Source organism: Onthophagus taurus, chromosome 7 (assembly GCF_036711975.1).
Source record: "Onthophagus taurus isolate NC chromosome 7, IU_Otau_3.0, whole genome shotgun sequence".
NCBI lineage: Eukaryota > Metazoa > Arthropoda > Insecta > Coleoptera > Scarabaeidae > Onthophagus > Onthophagus taurus.
The window spans coordinates 1,249,591-1,270,614 of record NC_091972.1 but is presented as its reverse complement, the minus strand read 5'-3'; the positions used below and the strand labels follow the sequence as shown (position 1 = coordinate 1,270,614).

Below are 21,024 nucleotides of genomic sequence, written 5' to 3'. Positions count from 1 at the left end.
CAAGTGCCGTAAACCTTTAAAGTAACATGATCCCTAAATCTGACATCACAATCCATTAGGAGGCCAAGATTACGACAACAACCCGCAACGCCCAAGTCATCACTATCCAGCTCAATTCTAAAATGAGAGCAAGCGTTGCGGGCATTGCGTCTACCAAACAACAACATAACCGATTTTAAGGGATTCAATCTTAAGTTGTGACTGGCAGCCATTTTGGTAAACCGAGCAATATCACCCGCAATCCTAACTTGGGCCACAGGAGCATCATCCTGTCTGAAAGAATAATATATCTGAGAATCATCGGCATAAAAATGAGCTTTAGAATATTTGAGACAATTTTGGAGACCAGAAGTATAAATGCTAAATAAGAGCGGACCCAATACAGAACCTTGTGGTACACCGGCCATTAATCCACGGGCAGCCGAGACGAACATGCCACAGGAAACGACCTGTCTTCGATCAGAAAGAAAATTCAATATTAAGGCAGCAGCATTAGTACAAAACCCAATGTACTTTAGAATAGAATCCAAAACTGTATAATTCACCGTATCAAATGCTTTCGAAAAGTCGAAAAGAATTAAAGCCGTAACCATGTCATCATCAGCTGCCCGCAGTATATCATCAGTTATATGCATCAGTGCTGTACCACATCCATGAATTTACGAAACCCAGACTGTGTCGTCGGCAAAACACTGCAACCCTCAACAAAAAATCTCATCTGAAAGGCCATGATTTTTTCCAAAATCTTAGACAAAACAGGCAAAATACTAATCGGCCTAAGGTCACCACACGAAGTAGGATTGGCTATCTTAGGCAGTGGGATCACTTTAGCAGTTTTCCAAGCGTCTGGAAAAACTGAGTTAGATAAACAGTAGTTTATAATATGTGTTACAAAAGGTAGAATATGGGGACAGCAAAGATGCAATATTAAGGATGAAACACCATCAAAACCAACCGAGCCTGATTTTAACTTCAAAAGTAGTGAACCGACAATGTATTCATCTACCGTTTCAAATAGGAAATTATTAGTAGGATTTAATTTAGAATTATTATAGAAGTCAACAACATCCTGATCAACAACCCCTCCCAATTCAGAAGATCTAGCGAAATAATCATTTATCTCATCTGCATTACCTAAACTCCCGGGCAATGGTTGGCGCCTCTGTCGGCTTTATAACGGCTTTGTTGTTATTAGTTATACAGTGAATTTCACTCAAGATGTAATATACAAAAATATATTCCATAGAAACCAGGGCGTAGTGGTAGGTAGCGCTAGTTAGCATATCACTATGTTTATATGTTTATTCCACTAAAACTAGAACTAACACTAGACCTAGAACTCAGACACACGGCTAAACCCGATACTTTCTAGTTCTAGGTCTAGTGTTACTTCTAGTTTTACACTAACACTATCACAAGACCTAACACAGCACTTAGACCTCGAGAATTAGAAATATTTGGGTTTAGCCGTCTTGAGAGACGTGAAAGAAGAAATAGAAATCTGAATGTTTATAGTTTTCGGTCTAGTGTTAGTATTAGTTTTGTACTAGCACTATCACTAGAACTAACACTAGACCGAGAACTAGAATCATTCCGGTTTAGCCGGAATGGTTTAGTCGGATTGAAACTCGAATGTTTCTAGTTCTATGTCTAGTGTTAGTTCTAGTGGCAGTGGCAGTTAGCGCTAGTTACCGTAAGATATCGCTATGTTCATATTTCTATTGTACTAAAACTAGAACTAACACTAGACCTAGAACTAGAAACATTTCTTTCAGATACTTTCTAGTTCTAGGTCTAGGTTAGTTTAGGTTAGTTCTAGTTTTACACTAGCACTATCACTTGAACTAACACTAGAACTAGAATCTGGAGAGACGTGTGACTAAATCCGAATGTTTCTAGTTCTAGGTCTAGTGTTAGTTCTACTTTTAATTGTTATTTAGCGTTAGATTGTGGTATATTTTTATTGAACGAAAAGTAGAACTAACACTAGACTTAGAACTGGAAACATTCGGATTTAGCCGCTCGTCTCTTAAAGGTGGGTTCATGCAAAGTGTTTTAGTTTTAGTCATAGTCATAAGCGTTTGCTTTAGCTGTAGTTATAAGGAAAGGGATCGGTTCATGCAATATTTAAGCACAGCACATTAAAGGAAGCTTTTGACGTATAAACAGTCGTGCCACAACTCGTGCCAAATTTAAAAAAAAGAAATCGGGAGTGACACTGTTTTGTTTATTATAAATAAAAAGAAAATTGTTGTCGCTGCTAGTGTAATATGCTTGAATGCAGCTCTATTAATCGCACAAAGATTAAGAAATAAAAGACGACGGCATTTTGGCAGAAGACCAAACAATAAAAATAGAGAATTAGAGGGAAATTATGCCACTCTGATTAGAAACATGTTGGAAAAAGAGGAAGACGATTTGCAATTTTTTAAATATGTTCGCTGGTAAGACTGGTTGAACCTTTTTTAGCAAAAACACCAAATAAAGGTGCAATTTCACCCGCTCAAAGGTTGATAGTAACTCTACAGTAAGTTTTTGTTTAATTTTATATTATAAAAAAATTTAAATTATGTAATAAAATTATTGTAGTTATTTGTGAGAAGGAAGTTCTATGCAAGAGCTAGCTTGGAATTTTCGATTGGGAACATTATATAATTAAAGAGACAACAACTGTTCTGTGTAACGTACTACAGCCCAGAGTGTTACCAGAGCTAACAAGAGACATATTAGCCTCTGTTGAAGATACATTCTACAAAAGATGGAACATACCCATCTGTATCGGATCTGTTGATAGGAAACACATCCATATACAAGCACCAAAAGCATCGGGAAGGGGGTTCTTCAATTATAAACGCGAATTATAATTTCATTATAGCAGATATTGGAGCTGATGGAAGAAATCATGACAGCACTAAAGAATCTTCTTTCGGGAGAGCTTTTTTAAATGGAAACATAGATATCCCTTTTCCAACGAAATTGCCTGGAAACAACATTATACTTCCACATTTTGTTGTGGGTGATGCCACGTTCCTCTAATGGAAAATATAATGGGACCATATCCCGGACAGTACTTAGAGCTAGAAAAAACATTTTCAACTATCGTTTATCCAGGGCAAGGAGGACCGTTGAAAATGCCTTCGGTATACTTTGCCAGCGGTGGCGAATTCTACGGGGGCCAATCATAGATAGGGTAGACATAGTAGAAAATATTGTAAAAGCCACAGTAGTTTTCCATAACTTCCTTCGTATTGAACAGCAAAGCGAAAGGTACTGTCCCCCAGAATATGGTGATACTATTCAGTCAGAATCAGGGGAAATTATAAATGGTCAGTGACGAGCTGAACCAATGTCACTGCAAAATATAGGACGGGTTGGAAGCAACAATTCGGCAAGAAGGTTCCAGAAGAACAGAGACTTGTTGTGCGAATATTTTAACGGTGTTGGAAGTGTAACATGGCAATATGACCATGTATCGCGCGTAAGACCTTAAATTTTTTATATTAATAAAATATTGATAAATAATGTATTTTGTATCAACTCTATTAATTTTGAGTCAATTTGGTCCGCATTTGACTCCATTGAAATAATTGTCGAAACAATAACGCACAACAACCTTAATACGATAAAATACAAAACCTAACTGACCTAACCTCAATTTATAAAATAAAACACTGCTATAATTAACAAGGACACAAAAGAGAAAAGTGCGCATGCGACCGATTGTTTTAGCTTTAAGAAGTTAAAAGTAAGGCAACTCTTGGGACTAGGACAAAAACCATTTTAGTCGTAAGGTGTTGCATGAACAGTACTAGTATAACACAATACCTTAACTTTTCACTCTTACGACTATGACAACAACTAGGACTAAAACATGTTGCATCAACCCACCTTAAGACGGCCGAAAACTTAGGGTTATCACAAGGACGTAACCTTGTACTATTAAACTATGTTGTATTTTATGTGGGACAGTGCGTAACATATATTGCGAGTTATATGAAATTCCCGATATAATACATATAATCGGATAAGTTCTGGAAAGAGTTCTCTTGCGTCCGGTCGCAGATACGCGACGGCGCATTAATTAGAAAGTGTAACAAAACCTGTTATAATTCCCGGGCTATTAATAGCGGTCCAGTTTTGTGGTGTGCCGGCAATTTTGTAATGGGAGTGCAAATGATCTACAAGTGTGCGCCGCTGTAAATTGCAACATTTGAGGCATATTTATGGATCGTAAATCATGACCGGTGACGCTGGTACACAAACAACAAGAACCGCCGTCGCTCGGTTCGGCTCCTTCTCGTTTTAAAACCGTTTTTCTGTTCCGTTCCTTGATCGCCACGAAAACCCCGATACTCACGCATTAATTCGTACCATTAAAATTCATCTCACACCTCGGAAATCGCAACATAACGCATCTTGGCGTGCCGATCCGTTTTCGTCTCGCAGTTAAAATAACAATCCGACGTTACGAAAGGAATCCTTAAAGCGGCCGAGAAGGATAATTGCTCGGCCAATTATGAATGGCGGGCATTGTTCCGGGCAATTAACAAATCGTCCGTCTCGTTAGAAGCCGATGGGATGTCGGCCGATCAGCCGCAATTATAAGTCGTAAATTAGCCGCGTCTGGAGTTATGAGGAAATGGTCGAGAGCGCGAACGCGTGTAATTGAAAACGTTCCTTTCTGTTCCGTTCCGTACTACTACGTGCGTCTGTCCCGCGAGATCTAAAAGATGTTCCGACATCGAGTGGGAAGGAACTAGTGGTAATGGGCCGTCCAATTTGTACAAGGAAGTAGGTATACAAGATAGTTTCTACAAATTGACGTTTCAAAACGTTTCAAGAACTTGACTAGAAACGAGTTCGTAATGGTGTATTTCCCATAGAAATCTTAAAATTTACTCTCATGATATTCGAAAATTACTTCCGGTTAAAATAATCCTTCTTTTGACAAACTCTATAAGTTACCAAGTTGAGATATTTTTTTTTTGCAAACCACTAATGTTACATAACGTTAATATACAATTAAATATCGTATTCATTTTATATCCCGACAACATTAGTTTACGACCAAATAAATATAAACCTGTGTAAGATAAACGTTTGGATATCCATTAATCGAAGTCGAATCGATTATGCTTACATAACTATTGTAGAGGCGGATGTTCTACGTAGAGAAGAAAAAATACCGATTCGAAAACAGGTCGATTTGTTGATTTAGAAGTAAAGGTAGAAGTTCGACAGGATGCAATTTAGCGAGATTTCAAGATTATAAAATGAGTTGATTGTGAAATCGCTTCTGTAATATCTCCGTCTCGTTAATTGGACGTTTTAGGGTCCCAAATGGCTCCCGAAAACCAACAAAACCATGTTGAATTTAAGAGTAAATTATGCAAATCCGGTCCCCTTCAGAATAGAAACTTAATAACAAGTTTTGGGTCGGGGTTCTTCGGACGAAATGTCACGAGTTATTTTGGGACAGATGAAATATGCGTGTTCGTTTTTCTTTTATTGGCAGTCGAGACTCGTTAGCTAGGGGACAAAGGAATTTTGCATACCTAAGGAACGAATGGACGCGAGTTTTACGGTAGAAAAAAGCAATGATATCGTAAGAGACGAAGGTGAGTTGATTATTTTATAACGTCCATAACTCGGAGAGCTCGTCCTCGCAACCGACAATTAACGTGCCTTCGTCTAGTTCCTCAATGAAACGCCGCCTCGGAGACTCACTGCAATCTCGAGACCACCATCGGCGCGTCAAAATCCGATGATGGATATCTTTGTTTTCGAATTTAATCTAGTTATAATGGGGCGAATTCCGCGTGGCGCAGTTCCAATTATCTCACGTGGTGGCGTCGGCGTCTTCGTTGTCGCCGTCATTGCCGATAAATTACCGCCGGGTATACGGCTATAATGGCCCATATCTTTGATATGTAACAATAATCTACATAACAGATGCAATAGCGAACGGAACGTAATGCATTTCTTCATTCGTTTTATAACCTACCTACGACGTGGAATCGAGGAGAAGAAGGCACACGTGAGCGGCGCGGGTCCGCGCTTATAATATTTCCCTTCAGTCGATGATAACTTTCGCAAATAATCTCCCATTAATAAGTAAAGTACGTGCTTGTTGGGCAACCGAACCGCACGGCGATATATTCTGCGCCCGCTGCCACGTTGTAATCTCAAAATTAATGGCGGTTATTTAAATCCCGTACGCCCTAGAGAAAATAATAACGAGAGCGACGCGAATGGAAGAATTTAAGCTGCGTATACACTACAAATGGTTTCATATTATGTACTACTTTATAAAGTTTCCCTATAACTTATACCGGCAGTTAATCTGAATTATGATTTTATAATCCTTTCTTGTAATATTTTGGTTAACATAAAATGAAATTATTAAAAAATGTTATTTCAACATTTCCCATCATTATTAACCCGTTTATGCCCGAATATACAGGGTGTCCCCTTAAGCGTACGGAGCGGCTGTATCTCAACAACGGTAAGGGCTAGAGGTTTGGGAAAAAAATCCTTATAAGCAAAGTGGGCAAGAGAAATACCTGGAAATTATTTTGAAGTTCGTAATTCGACCGCTAGGGGGCGTAACTGCCATAGAGAAACATAAAATTCCCGCTATCTCAGAAAGTTAGACGATGAGCTATAACTTTGACAACATCATTTATTAGCTTGGATAATACCGCATCGCTTTTGTTTTGCGATATTTCTCATATCTGTCATAATAAGGGAGGGGGAGGCCAACGCGTTTTCAAATGTTTACATTTTAGTATCTCCTGAACCATTCAACCAATTTGAATATTTTTGGTCTCGTTTGAAAGAGCATTTTATGCTCTTTTAAAAGATATTTTCAGTAAAACCGTTTGGTTTAAAACAAATAAGCTAGAGGGCGTTATCTGCAGCGGTTACATATTTTTGTGATTTTTGAAAAAAAGTTAAATGGAACGGTACTATTTACTTCACAGACCATTAATCACCATAAAATTTGCTAAATATTAGTGAAAACCGCATCTCGATATCTCCATCCATTCTCGAATTATAAAAGAAAATGTTAAAAATTCGTATATCTTAATCGGATCAAGTTACCTTAGGAAATAAATAAGAGAGAACAAAAATTTTATTATCTAGAACTTTCCTTCACACTTTATCCAAGCTTAGAACTGCTTCAAAACTACTTTTGAGACGTGTTGAAAAGCCAACGGATCAATGAAACATGAACAATGATAATAAAACAAAATAAACCAAAACACTTAGAATAACTTAAATTTTTGGCAAAAATAACTCACTAATGTGCGAAATGCCTTCCATAAACCTCGATGCATTTATTTAATCTAGTTTCGACGAAAAAAAAGCGCTGCTTAAGTCTCGGCCCTGGACACGTATTTAGTGTTTTGTCATATTTTCCCTGGTTATTGGTTTTTCTTGAAAAGTCAGGTCGTTTGGTCTACCCAGTAGATAAAGGGGTGAAAGCAATGTGGGTTTTGCTCGAACCAAGAATGCATATTACGCAAGTTTACATCAGCTTATGGACAGATGCTTCATGCATCCATAGCATTTGTGATAAAAGGTTTGGATTTGCCCAAATCATATTTAAAAGTCAATGGTAATAGTTCAGTCTGTTATCATAATCGGTATCTGTTCAGGCCTGATGTAAAACAACGTGGTGGAGATATTATTCTCTTGAGAAATCTTGTGGACAATTGTTTTCGGAGTTCCCAAATTGTGTGGGATCACATTGCGCACCAATGTGATTTACGAATTCATAGAGATGTCTGAATGGGCTACACGTTGCCAGTTTTCTGTAATCGCTAAGTCAATCTTAAAAACACTTCTAGAGAAAAATGTCTTTCTTTGTCGTAATTGCATTGCACATTTTTGCCATGCAGTTGCATCGTATTCAAAACATTGAAAATAAATCATCATACGCTCTATCATACGCTTCTGCGTTAGTAAATGACATGTTTACAGTTACCATGGTTATGTGATTTGTTTTTGTCGATGAGGTAACTGGATCCGATTGATGGTACTCGAGTTTTTAACATTTTCTTGTATAATTCGAGAACGGGTGGCTATATCGAGATGCGGTTTTCACTAAAATTTAGCAAATTTTAAGGTGACAAAGGGTCTGTGAAGTAAATAGTATCGTTCCATTTACTTTTCTTCAAAAATCACAAAAATATGTAATCGCTGCAGATAACGCCCTCTAGCTCATTTGTATTAAAGCAAACGGTCTTACTGAAAATATCTTTAAAAAGAGCATAAAATGCTCTTTCAAACAACACCGAAAATATTCAAATCGGTTGACACATATGAGAAATATCGCAAAACAAAAGCGATGCTGTATTATCCAAGCTATTAAATGATGTTGTCAAAGTTATAGCTCATCGTCTAAGTTTCGGAGATAGCGAGAACTTTATGTTTCTCAATGGCAGTTACGCCCCTTAGCGGTCGAATTACGAACTTCAAAATAATTTCCAGCTATTTCTCTTGGTCACTTTGCTTATAAGGATTTTTTTTCCAAACCTCTAGGCCTTAACGTTCTAGAGCTACAGCCGCTCCGTACGCTTAACGGGACACCCTGTACAGGGTGTATCGGAATGACTGCAACAAACTTCAAGGGGTGATTCTTTAGTGAATTTTAAGGGTACTTTGATATATGAACCATGGGCGACTTCGGCTCCCCTAAGGAGCTACACCCCTCTAAAAATGGCGGAAAATTTTGGTTTAATTTTTTTTTCTCACAAACCATAAGCGCTAGGAAAATGAAATTTGGGGAATATGTTTAACTCATAATAAGGCACGTTTTGACCCTATTTGTACTTTCAACCTACCCTTCTAAACTACTAAACGTAACCACCCCCGTTCAATTTATGCCTAGATTTTTGTATGCAGATGATAAATACATTTAAAAAAAATTTACATACGTAGATGAAAGTATCCTAAAACTTTTTTGTCTCTCTAAAATTTTTCCAAAAACGACTAATTTTTGAGAAAAAAAATAATAAAGCAAACACTGCCCGTTAAACAACGAGGTTGTTGATCAAAAGTTGGAATGAATTTTTATTGAAAAAATCTTAGTAGGCTTTGTAATCTTTGTCAGAAATATTTTTGACGTTTAAATGTCAGTGTTTTTCTTACTATCATCATTGTTTTTCAAATAAAGTTCTATCGCATTTACGCTCGTTCACCCGACGATTCACAATTTTAAATAAAACAATAATAATAGTAAGAAAACCACTGATATTTAAACGTCAAAAATATTTCTGACAAAGATTGCAAAGCCTACTAAGATTTTTTCATTAAAAATTCATTCCAACTTTCGATTAACAACCCTACAGCTTAACAGTTAGTGTTTGCTTAATTAATTTTTTTCTCAGAAACTATTAACTTTTCGAAGAACATCAAAGAGGCAAAAAAGTTTTAGAATATTTTCATCTATCTAAATAAAGTATTTCCAATGTATTTATCACCGTCTTAAGAAAAATCTAGACAAAAATTGAACGGGGGTGGTTATGTTTAGTAACTTAGAAGAGTAGGTTGAAAGTACAAATAGGGTCAAAACGTGCCCTATTATAAGTTAAACATATTCCAAAAAATTTCATTTTCCTAGTGTTTATGGTTTTTGCGAAAAAAAAGTTAAACCAAAATTTTCCGCCATTTTTGGAGGGGCGTAGCTCCTCAGAGGAGCCGAACTCGCCCATGGTTCATATATCAAAGTACCCTTAAAATTCACTAAAGAATTACCCCTTGAAGTTTGTTGCAGTCATTCAGATACACCTGTATATATTTTTATATATTGTATACAGGGTGTATCTGAATAACTGCAACAAACTTCAAGGGGTGATTCTTTAGTGAATTTTAAGGGTACTTTCATATATGAACCATGGGCGACTTCGGCCCCCCTGGGGAGCTCCGCCCCTCCAAAAATGGCGGAAATTTTTGGTTTAATTTTTTTTTCTCAAAAACCATAAACGCTAGGAAAATGAAATTTGGGGAATATGTTTAACTCATAATAGAGCACGTTTTGACCCTATTTGTATTTTCATCCTACCCTTCTAAACTACTAAACGTAACCACCCCCTTTACATTTTTGCTAAAATTTTTTGTATGCAGATGATAAATACGTTAGAAAAATTTTACATAGGTAGATGAAAGTATCCTAAAACTTTTCTGTCTCTCTAAAATTTTCCCAAAAACGACTAATTTTAGAGAAAAAAAATAATAAAGCAAACACTGCCCGTTAAACAACGGGGTTGTCGATCAAAAGTTGGAATGAATTTTTAATGAAAAAATCTTAGTGGGCTTTCCAATCTTTATCAGAAATATTTTTGACGTTTAAATGTCAATGTTTTTCTTACTATTATTATTGTTTTTCAAATTAATTTTTGAATAAAGTTCTGTCGCATTTACGCTCAAAATTTTAAATAAAAGAATAACAATAGTAAGAAAACCACTGACATTTAAACGTCAAAAATATTTCTGAGAAAGATTGCAAAGCCTACTAAGATTTTTTCATTAAAAATTCATTCCAACTTTCGATTAACAACCCTACAGCTTTAAATAGCATCAAAACGTGCCCTATTATGGGTTAAACATATTCCCTAAATTTCATTTTCCTAGCGTTTATGGTTTTCGAAAAAAAAAAATTAAACCAAAATTTTCCGCCATTTTTGGAGGGGTGTAGCTCCTTAGGGGAGCCGAAGTCGCCCATGGTTCATATATCAAAGTACCCTTAAAAGTAACTAAAGAATCACCCCTTGAAGTTTGTTGCAGTCATTCAGATACACCCTGTATATATTTTTTAATTTTGGTGTTTCCAGTATCATTTTGGTGCAGTTTTTATCCTTTGTAACTTACTTCAAGCACTATCTCGTGTATTTTTTTTATAGAAAGCACAGCGATTTTGTTTTTCTGCGTGGACAATCCAGTGGTTGCTTTCTTCAAATCGCACTTGCGTTGGCACTCTTGAGCCAATTTATGGGGAAATGAACGACCTCCTCCTACCGGGGGAATACCATATTTTTGTGAATACGTTTTCACAACTATTCGTCGAAAATGCAAATAATCCATTTTTTACACAAGTCCTTTTTTATATAGTTGCTATCCGTTCTGCACTGAAACATTGATACAAAACGCAAAATTGCCAACCACCAATTCGATCTAATGGAAATCCTGTAGTTGTCTATGTTCTCATCCATCTTGCCTGCACCGCCCATAAATTTATTGTATTGAGCTACTACATGAGGTTATGCAACTGGCAACCTTTTTTTCTGTTTTGGTATCCATCTTTCCACTCTACATTCTGGAAGCGTACAATCATAAGTACTGACCATCAGAACTATTCTATTATCATGCCAGCTTGTAACCGTTAGTTTATTGGCAACATCTGTACAATGGTCATAGACACCTCTGTCATTCTTTTCTACCACCTTTGAAGGCATTTTGGAACGCTTTTCAATTCTATTTTATTTGATAGTTTCCGTACATCCATATCTTTTTCTTGTAAATCAGTTACTAGTTGACTCGACAGTGATTGCATCACTGTCGACCATCCAGTTATTGATGTCGTTGCATGTTCGACACTTTCAGCACCATCATCTGGAGGAGTGATAAAAACATCAGCGGCCCAAAAATCCTCGACTTCTATTACATGAATGAGTTCTGCAGTTTGTGAGGGGTGTGAGATTATTAAAAATCTATATGGACCTGTTTAGCCCATAGTTCCAATATTGGAACTTTTGGGAAAAAGTGGAAAAATTACGTTGTGACTAACAACAAAGCGTGGAGGGGAGCAACACGTGGGTATTCCATTATTGCAACTGTGGACATAAACGGGTTAATTACATTTTTTTATAATTGTAATATATTTAATCCACATTTAAACTTAAAACTTGCAGTTTTAGTGTTTACGAAGCTTGATTTTACGAAGAGACCCTTGAGGTCGGCGTCTGACTGCGATTATTTAAATCAAATTTATTATTGTCGGTCCCGGGGTAGTATGCAAATTTTGATTAATACGGGGCGGATAAATTTGCATGATTACGAAACCGGAGACGGCTGCGGCGGCTTGCCCGGATTCGAAATAATAATTTTAGAGCGCGGACGCTGCGTCCGCGCCGTTATTACGTCTATCAATTTCGTAATTATCCCCAGAGAAATATGATGCTTGTCGCTCGAGATATATACGCACCTTCAAACGACTCTGCGTGCCGGCCCACGTAAACCCGCCTTTACAGGTGCGCACCATTACGAACAAATTGGAATACTATTTGTTAGCGTCGCCGTCGCGACGCCTCGGGCGTTTCTGGACAACGATATTCGCGAAATCGCTCGAAATTGCAGGGAATTTGTGACCGAGAAATGTTATTAATGGCCGCTGTTAAGGGACAAATCCAATTCCAAAGCCCCCATGAGGCGGAATTCCCGCATTAATGATTATCACCGGCGCTGTTGACTATGGGAACGAGTAATAAGTAATGGCGACTTCCTCATTATCGGTATACCGACGGCGGTAGGCAGCGGTGCAAGTGTTCGCTATAAATCTGGATTCCACGCATTAAACGCCTTAATTAAGTGGCTTTCCTGCATCTGGGCCGCGGGGCTTATTAACGGCTATCGAAAATGAATTTTCTTCGATAAAAAGACTGCACGCAAAAAACGTTCGCATTTCAACTTTTTTTCACATCTTCGGTTTACAAGACGCGCTTTATTGCGGAAGTGCCAATATATCATCGGTAGAGAGCGAGCTCGCAAGCCTGAACTTGCCGATAGTTTATTGAACGTGCCTAATGAACCTCGGATGATATCCTGTTCGATGCCCGCGGAACGCATTCTTCGACGACGGAACAAATTTGCATAAACACTTTACCGCGTGATCGACCGTTAAAACATTGAATACAATTTTCTTGTATACGGCACTTTTTTTTGCTTTTTAGTTCTTGGTATAAAGCCTACATATTTAAGAGAACGGCCAGCGTTTCGTAAGAACGTTTCTTGTTGCCTAACACCTCCTTGTGAAACACTTTGGCTGCAAAATGAGCTAAAGCGCAGGTGAACACCGACACCTGACCGAGAGATCAAGAATTTCGAAACTCACTCGTTTCGGCAATGCACGCAATTGTTCTCGTTAAATGAGTCCGAGGACAACGGGTTACATCCGTTACCTCTTCCTTACATTTTTATATCGTAGATGGCATGCCATTTCAGGCCTACTTTCAAATGTTTATTAAAGCTTTATTATAATTGAATATGTCTTTATGGATAATAAACCATGATGAGTCTATTATTCGGTCAAGGACGAGTTATGAAAAATATAAGTGTAAATACAGGGTGCCCGGAAATTGCGTTCATATATTTAAAGGTGTGATTCTACATAAAAAATCATGAAGAAAAGTTCATATAAAGGTGTGTCCTAAAATGCTTCCTAAGGGAGGTAGAGTACTTTGAAGAAGACATTCAATATGTGGTTATTTCTCATTATTTCAAAAACTACTAGGGTTAGAAACACGAAATTTTGCATATCTAGCTATTTTTACGGGGCAAATACGATAATCGAATGAAAAATTAGAAGGAATGTGCAGTTGCGGAAATAAGGGATAGGGGGCGCAATTTATTTCCCATATTTCTTTTTGCTTTGATCTTTTCACTATTTTAACCTCAAAATTAGAATCTACGGAAAAAAATACATAAAAAATGTTCTGCTTATAAAATGGTCTACGACCACTCGTTTTCAAGATAAATAATACTAAGTAAAATACTGCACACAAACATGTGTATTAAGCTATCACTAAAAATCTTAATAGCCTTCTTTCATTGGTTTGATTTAAGCTGTCAAATGGGTGATAAAAAATTACTTCGTACATTGTCTACAAAAATTTCTGCGAATCATGGTTAATTTTATCAAAATGATTCAAAAGATGATTATTACTAATTTTTCATAATAACTTAAAATTTTACCAAAACCTTAAAAAAACAATCTAAACGTATTAACAATTTAACAAAAATAAAAAGTTTAACTTAAAACATTAACAAAAAGCACTTAAATTTTTAACAAATAACATCAAAAAAAGTTATAAGAATTGTTCAAAAATTCCACCATCCATGTCAATGCAACATCTCACTCGTTTAATTAATGAACGTCTTACTTTCCAAAAAATACCTTGTTTGTTTCGAATAGTGTTACAACCGTCCCTTACACGTTGTTCTAGCTCTTCGACATTGTTAACTGGTGTTGCATACACTAAATATTTAAGATAACTCCAGAGAAAAAAGTCTATGGGATTTAAGTCTGGCGAACGTGCGGGTCATGCTACGGGCGCTCCTCGACCTATCCATCTTTTACGGTAGGTTTCATTTAAATATTACCGTACTTGAACGCTGAAATGAGGAGGAGCCCCATCATGCATAAACCACATTTCCCTTCATGTTTGATACGGCACTTCTTCCATCAGTTCAAACAAGCTATTTTGCAAAAAGTTAAGATAAGTTGTACCGTTGAGACGGTTATCAAGTACATGTGGACCAATTAAATGATCCCCAATAATACCAACCTATACATTAATAGAAAATCTTTCTTGATGTTTCGTGGCTAAAACATTCTATGGGTTTTCATCGGCCCAAACATGAATATTATCGAAGTTAATAACGCCATCTCGGGTAAATCCAGATTCATCGGTAAACAACACTTTTTCCGGAAAATTTCTGTCAAGGCGCCATTGTTCCATAATCCAACGACTAAACTGTAGTCTTGGGATGCTATCGGTGGGTTTTAAGGCCTGCACCTTTTGGAAATGATATGGATGCAGTAGCTGATCTTTAAATATCTCCCAAACGGTGGTTTTCGGCACATTTTCTTGTACCGATAATCTCCTAGTGCTTGTTGTAGGATTGATAGCTACTGCATCGAGCACCCTTTCTTCCACTTCTACAGTCCTCGTAGTGCATGATCTTCCACAGTCGTAACGATTTTCCTTAAAGCGCCCAGTTTCACACAATCTTCTATGGATAGAAACGTTGCTCACAGGGAACTTGTAGGTTTGGATATCGTTCTGCGTACAATCTTCGTGCTTCTCTGGCATTTCCATCAGCTCTACCGTACGTAAAGTGAATGTTTGCCATCTCTTCGTTTGAGTATTGAACCATTTTGATTTAATTAAACGTAAATTATAATGGTTGTTGCACTAAAATAATTTTTTATCGACCGTTTGACAGCAAAGATCAACAAATGAAAGGAGCCTACTAAGATTTTTAATGATAGGATAATACACATGTTTGTGTGCAGTATTTTACTTAGTATTATTTATCTTGAAAACGAGTGGTCGTAGACCATTTTATAAGCAGATCATTTTTTATGTATTTTTTTCCGTAGATTCTAATTTTGAGGTTAAAATAGTAAAAAGATCAAAGCAAAAAAAAATATGGGAAATAAATTGCACCCCCTATCCCTTATTTCCGCAACTGCACATTCCTTCTAATTTTTCATTCGATTATCGTACTCGTCCCGTAAAAATAGCTAGATATGCAAAATTTCGTGCTTCTAACTCTAGTAGTTTTTGAAATAATGGGAAATAACCACATATTGAACGTGTTCTTCAAAGCGCTCTACCTCCCTTAGGAAGCATTTTAGGACACACCTTTATATTAACGCAATTTCCGGGCACCCTGTATTTATCTTGGTGAAGTTATCTACGGTAGAATTGGATGACCGGTAATAGAAACGGTCTCTAGTAATTTTTAAGTGTGTTGAACTCTCGTACGTTTATCGTAGTCATTGTATTTACATAATGAAGCAATAAACGCATCACGACGCGCCATTAGCATTAAGAGTAGCGGACCGGCGCCTTTATCTCGCATTGTATTTGGAAGGCCCTAAGTTTATAAAGGTATCTTCGCGGAAGCGGCCTCAAGAACAGAACGGAGAACTCGGGCTGAGATTATCTGGGGCCGGTTGCCGAAGGTTGCGCCGTTCTTCCTGAATCGCCCCGATATCGCACGACTTATTGTGAAGGTTAGAAGTAAAGTTTCAGTTTCCTCCGGCACTATTAAGCGCGAAACCGGCTCGCGTAACTTTCCCGACTTAAGTGACAGCAAGATGTGAATGGAAGTCCTCGGCGGCGAATATAACGTACCAATTGCGAAGTCGTTTATCTTGAAAGTGCAGAATTATCTTCTTTGCCGGCTCACGCACATGTTTCTAATCGCGAGGCGGCCGCGATCGGTATATTAAGCGGTGGCAAAAATCCGACCACGGCCACTTAGTGTATCCCATTAGATAAATGTCCTCCAGTTGCCGAGGATATTAGATTTAGGTGGAGACACGGCGATTTACTACAATATCCACCGTAATTTGTATCGCATAATGGATAGAGGCGTGCACAGCGCCCGCTGGCGGCGGCGTTCTCACTATCGCGATCAGTGCTTCTCAAAATTCACTTTTAAGAACTTTAAACTCTTCCCCTACCTTAATCTTCATCTTTAATAATAACTATTTTATATCGAATTTCAAAAAAAAATTGATACAACTTCAATCAATGATGATCAACTGTAAAAGCTTCGTCATTGTTAGTGAAAGATTAGGAGTTACCTAGCATTGAGAGCCACTGACATCTTTCAAAGCCAAGCAATCAGCTAGCGGTAGTACTGGGAAAAGTATGTAAAATAAAGCAATTCGAGTAGGAGCTCGATAATTTATCTCGTGGGAAAATAATTGTTATCGGGATTGCAACCACTGTCCAAAGTCTGTTGTCAACTAAGAACTATTATGATCGTTATTCTATCGGAGTATCATCAGGTTTTTACCACCTCCATATCTTATTGAGTAAAAAAATTGTTCGCTTCGGTAATTCTTTGTGGTAATGCTTCAAGTTAATCAAGTTAAGTTAAACAGCACTATCTAATAATATGTAGTAATCAGACTTAGACTCTTAAAAACATTTATGGTGTCAAGATCAGATCATCTTCCAATTAGTGTTTTGTTGCGTTCATAAATGCTGTTAGAATAAAATGAACAACGTGAGTTATTTTTTTGTCGTTTATACGATATCAGTTGACATTCCGGTACGGCATTTTAAAGTTATTTCAAAACCGTTTATGAATGTAAATCATCAGCCTATCTATAATGATCCCATTAGAAATTATTTTCATTTCAAACGAGCAACAAGCAATAAGCTTGTTTGAAAGCATCGGCATTCTATTAATACACGGGATAGAAATACCACTTGTACTACGCGTAATTTAATATGATCGGCACAACGAAAATAAAGCAAAAAGACATCTCAAATCTGAGACGAGACGTTGCTTTGGTGGAGAAGTGTTAGCTCGTCATCACGGCGTTATAGAAAAATACATTCCTTGTAATAATGCGGACGGCATATTAAAGCACCAGTAATGAATGACGAGGCGGATTCGCCAAAAGGTGCCGAGAATGCAAACTGTAAAGGTCAGGGCCGGATTAAACCTTCGGGCTTCAAAGTGTCAGCAAATATCAATCTCTAATCGCCTCGTTTGCACAAAAATATGATACGTCGGTAATAATATTTCGAATTTATTTTATGATTACGCAAATATATTATTTACGTAACATTACATATTTTAAGTAGCTTATACCAGTAAGTAATAAGTAGCTTATATCAGTATAAAAAATTAAATCCCGTCCTGATTAAATCTGGAATGTAATCTTGTTTAATCAAGAGTGTCCGAGGATCTGACAAGGTCGTGTAAACCATATTTTAAAACGGAAGTGCACGTCGGCCTTCATCGCTACTTGAGACGCAAATTAAATAAACTCGAGAGATTTTACCACGTGGTACGTACTCAAGGATTAACGCGATGACTGGATACTTGAAGAATAAACCGACTCAAAGATGCAACTGTAAGCTGCAGCTTAAAAACGATTACAATAAATTCAACCTGGCGACTTTATTTGTCAAAAGATCAACGCTAGAAACCTCGAGAGATCAGCTTCTGTAATAATTCCAACTGCGAAATTGTATATAAACGAGTTGATTTGAGGATTGAAACTCAGTGATTATAGTGAGCCTCAAACAACCGCATATATTATCTTTAATGTGATTACTATTTTATAATAAGAAAAGATTTTTTGTTGTGTTATCATTTGTAATTTGTTTCAGGTCATAATCCAGAAAAATATTATACACTCCCAGCTAGAAGAAAGAACCGCCCCGAATACAATCAATCTTCCTTAGAGCGCAAATCGAAACGAAGAAACAGCGACGAAATAGTAATCCCCCCAAAGAAGCCCCCTAGAACATTTGCAAGTACTCGTACAAAATCCCCACAACGCACATCGATATTTAATCTGTTCAAAAAATCCGAAGTCCCGGCACCTCCACCAAAAAAGAAATCGAACCTCAGACGGAGTGTAAGCGATGCTTCAGCATTAAAATCAAAGTCAAACGATGTTCAAACAACTAAAAAACGAGCAGAGGGCGAATCAAAGGATATTTCTAACTTAAAATCAACCCCCAAAAAGCAACTTTCGCCGATAATCGAGGTAACCCCGAGGGAAGATTACTTCCAATCTATCGATAAGGAGATCATCGACGATAATGTGAAGAAAGATGTAGGTCATCCTAAAAGTGTTACTGAACAACTTCAGGAATACATTGATGAGGTGGATGAAGATCTTTATAAAGAAACGGGAATTAGGATCAGTCCTCCAAAAGAGAAAGATAAGTCACCTCGACCCGTGATTATCGATGTTGATGAAGCTGATCAAGTTTCAAAGAAGAAAACAAAGAGTTTTGGGAGTAAATTGAGATCGTTAACGAAGCGAGGTGAAAAGAAAAAGGATAAAAATAAAGAAAACCATAAAATCAAAGAAGTTACGAGAAGTGTTTCCGTGAAAACCGATAGAAAAACAAAAGCAGCAGAGTTACCTTTGGTAAGAACTAAATCGTTAGAAGATATACCGATTGATTTCAAAGAAGTGCCATCAATTTCTCCGAATATTCAGAAAGTTATTGATAATTTCGAAAATAAAAATAAAGAAGACATGATCCATAGTAGTCAAAAACCCGTGGATAAGTTGCCATTAACAAGGGGAAGAACCGTCGACAATATGGTTAAAAGATTAAGCAGGAAATCAACATCACCACCTCCTCCAAAAACAAATATTACCATAACACCATCCGGTAGTGTTCAACATAATAACAACCAACCTTTTTCCTACACACGGGGTTTAAGCCCCGATAAAAATGATTCTCCAACCAGTCCCAAGCCAATAATTTACGCCCAAGTTGTTTGCAATAACAAAACAATTCCAAATAAACAAACAGTTCATACTTACGTTAATGGAAAAAAAAACATTCCGCATTCAGATTCCGATGAAGGATTAGGTTATGAAGAAAATACCGGTTTTAGTAGAAAATATGACGAGAAACCCACCACTAGATTTGGAGATCACGATTTTTATAAAAAACCTAAAGATTATTTCATCGAAGAAGAATTTATAACCCCCAAATTTAAAAGTGTTGGATATAATGGATTTAGTAGTTACGAAAATAATTATGATAATAAATTCAAAACAACAGAACAAAGTTATTTTACAGAACGCGGGAGAGGTGATGGGATGGACGCAAAAAGACGCGAAAGTCTAACAGAACAAGAAGACGTTACTAAATTTAACGGCAACAGAAATGATTTAAGCGCAAGAAGAGATATTTTAGAATCGAGAATAAATCGTCGATTTGGCGAAAAATCTTATAGAATATCTCCAGAATATTCTCCAAAAACTAATAAAAATAACGTAAATAACGTTTACATAACAGAAACAAATTCAAAATATTATAGGAGTGGATCAGCTAGTCCTGTGGGATACAAAGAAACTTATACCTCTGAAACTATGATCGATAGAAAAGGAGAAAAACATAAAACGGAATCGAGGAACCGACAGTATTTCGGAGAACCAGAAAGAATAACATACAAAGACAGGTTTAAAGAGGACTATAGATACAACAGTTTCGAGAATGAACCAAAAAGTTTTGACTCCCAAATAAGTGACTACAGGTCGTCGCCCGAGAACAACCGCTACTTCGAAACTAGTCAAAACTACAGGTCCACCCACAAAGATAAATATTTAAAGACCAACCAGCATATAAGAAAGGACAGAAACGTATACAAATCGAACCCGGAGATACACCACAGAAGTTACGACAACTACAAATACGACGACGGGTATCAAGAGACTTACCACGATTCTTTGAAACGAGAAAAACACGATAACCGAACTTCTTCGAAATACAGAAACGAAAGATATTTCGACCAGAACGACAACGAACGAAAAGATAAATTTGGTGACTCGGGAATTGAAAACGATTTTAGAAGAGACTCGGGCGATAATTTTAAATTACCAAGATCGGATAAGAAACGCGAACCGAGCAACGAAAGCGAAGACGAAGGATTCGCTAGTTCTTTATTGATCGCTAGCGAACGACAACATACCGAAGATAATTTCGCTCGGAGAAGACGCGAAGCTAGAGATAGTAAAGAAAAAGATGATCATTTTAGAAATTTGGAATCTATGGAATATAATAAGTACAAAAAATACGAGTACTCGCCTAGGGAGAGGAGTATAGATGATGGATCTCATTATGATCCTCGACTTGACAAGGAATTCGATAGGGGAACATTGAAAAAAATTCAGAAGAAACCACCGAAACCAGAGAAAAAGAGCGGTTTAGAAAAAGTAAGTCATAATCATTCTTCTTATTATTATTTTAATAATATTTACTTGGTTAATAGGTAAAGCAATTATTTTCAAGAGACACAAAAAAGAAAAAAGAGAAAGAAAAAAATATGGTTAGTGAAGAAAATCTTCGGTCAAGATACACTGAATACAGGGGAAGCAGGGAAGAATTAGAACCGAAAATAAAACGAAAAGAGATGAACGAAATACACACGGTAAGTAGTCTATGATAATTATTATTCATTATTCTTATTCATACCGTCTCAACCGAAGTGAGACCGAATAATTTCGATAAAATGACA

The 21,024-nt window shown here is 37.0% G+C and overlaps 1 protein-coding gene across 1 annotated transcript in view; it reads left to right on the top strand.

Moving 5' to 3' along the window:
- Nucleotides 1-21,024, top strand: part of LOC111416820 (bloated) — an 83,578-nt gene that overhangs the window by 32,005 nt on the left and 30,549 nt on the right. Inside the window, exons 5-6 of the mRNA XM_071198313.1 lie at nucleotides 18,147-20,722; nucleotides 20,779-20,937. Of these exons, the coding sequence (XP_071054414.1) occupies nucleotides 18,147-20,722; nucleotides 20,779-20,937 (2,735 nt within the window). The remainder of the gene's footprint in view (nucleotides 1-18,146; nucleotides 20,723-20,778; nucleotides 20,938-21,024) is intronic.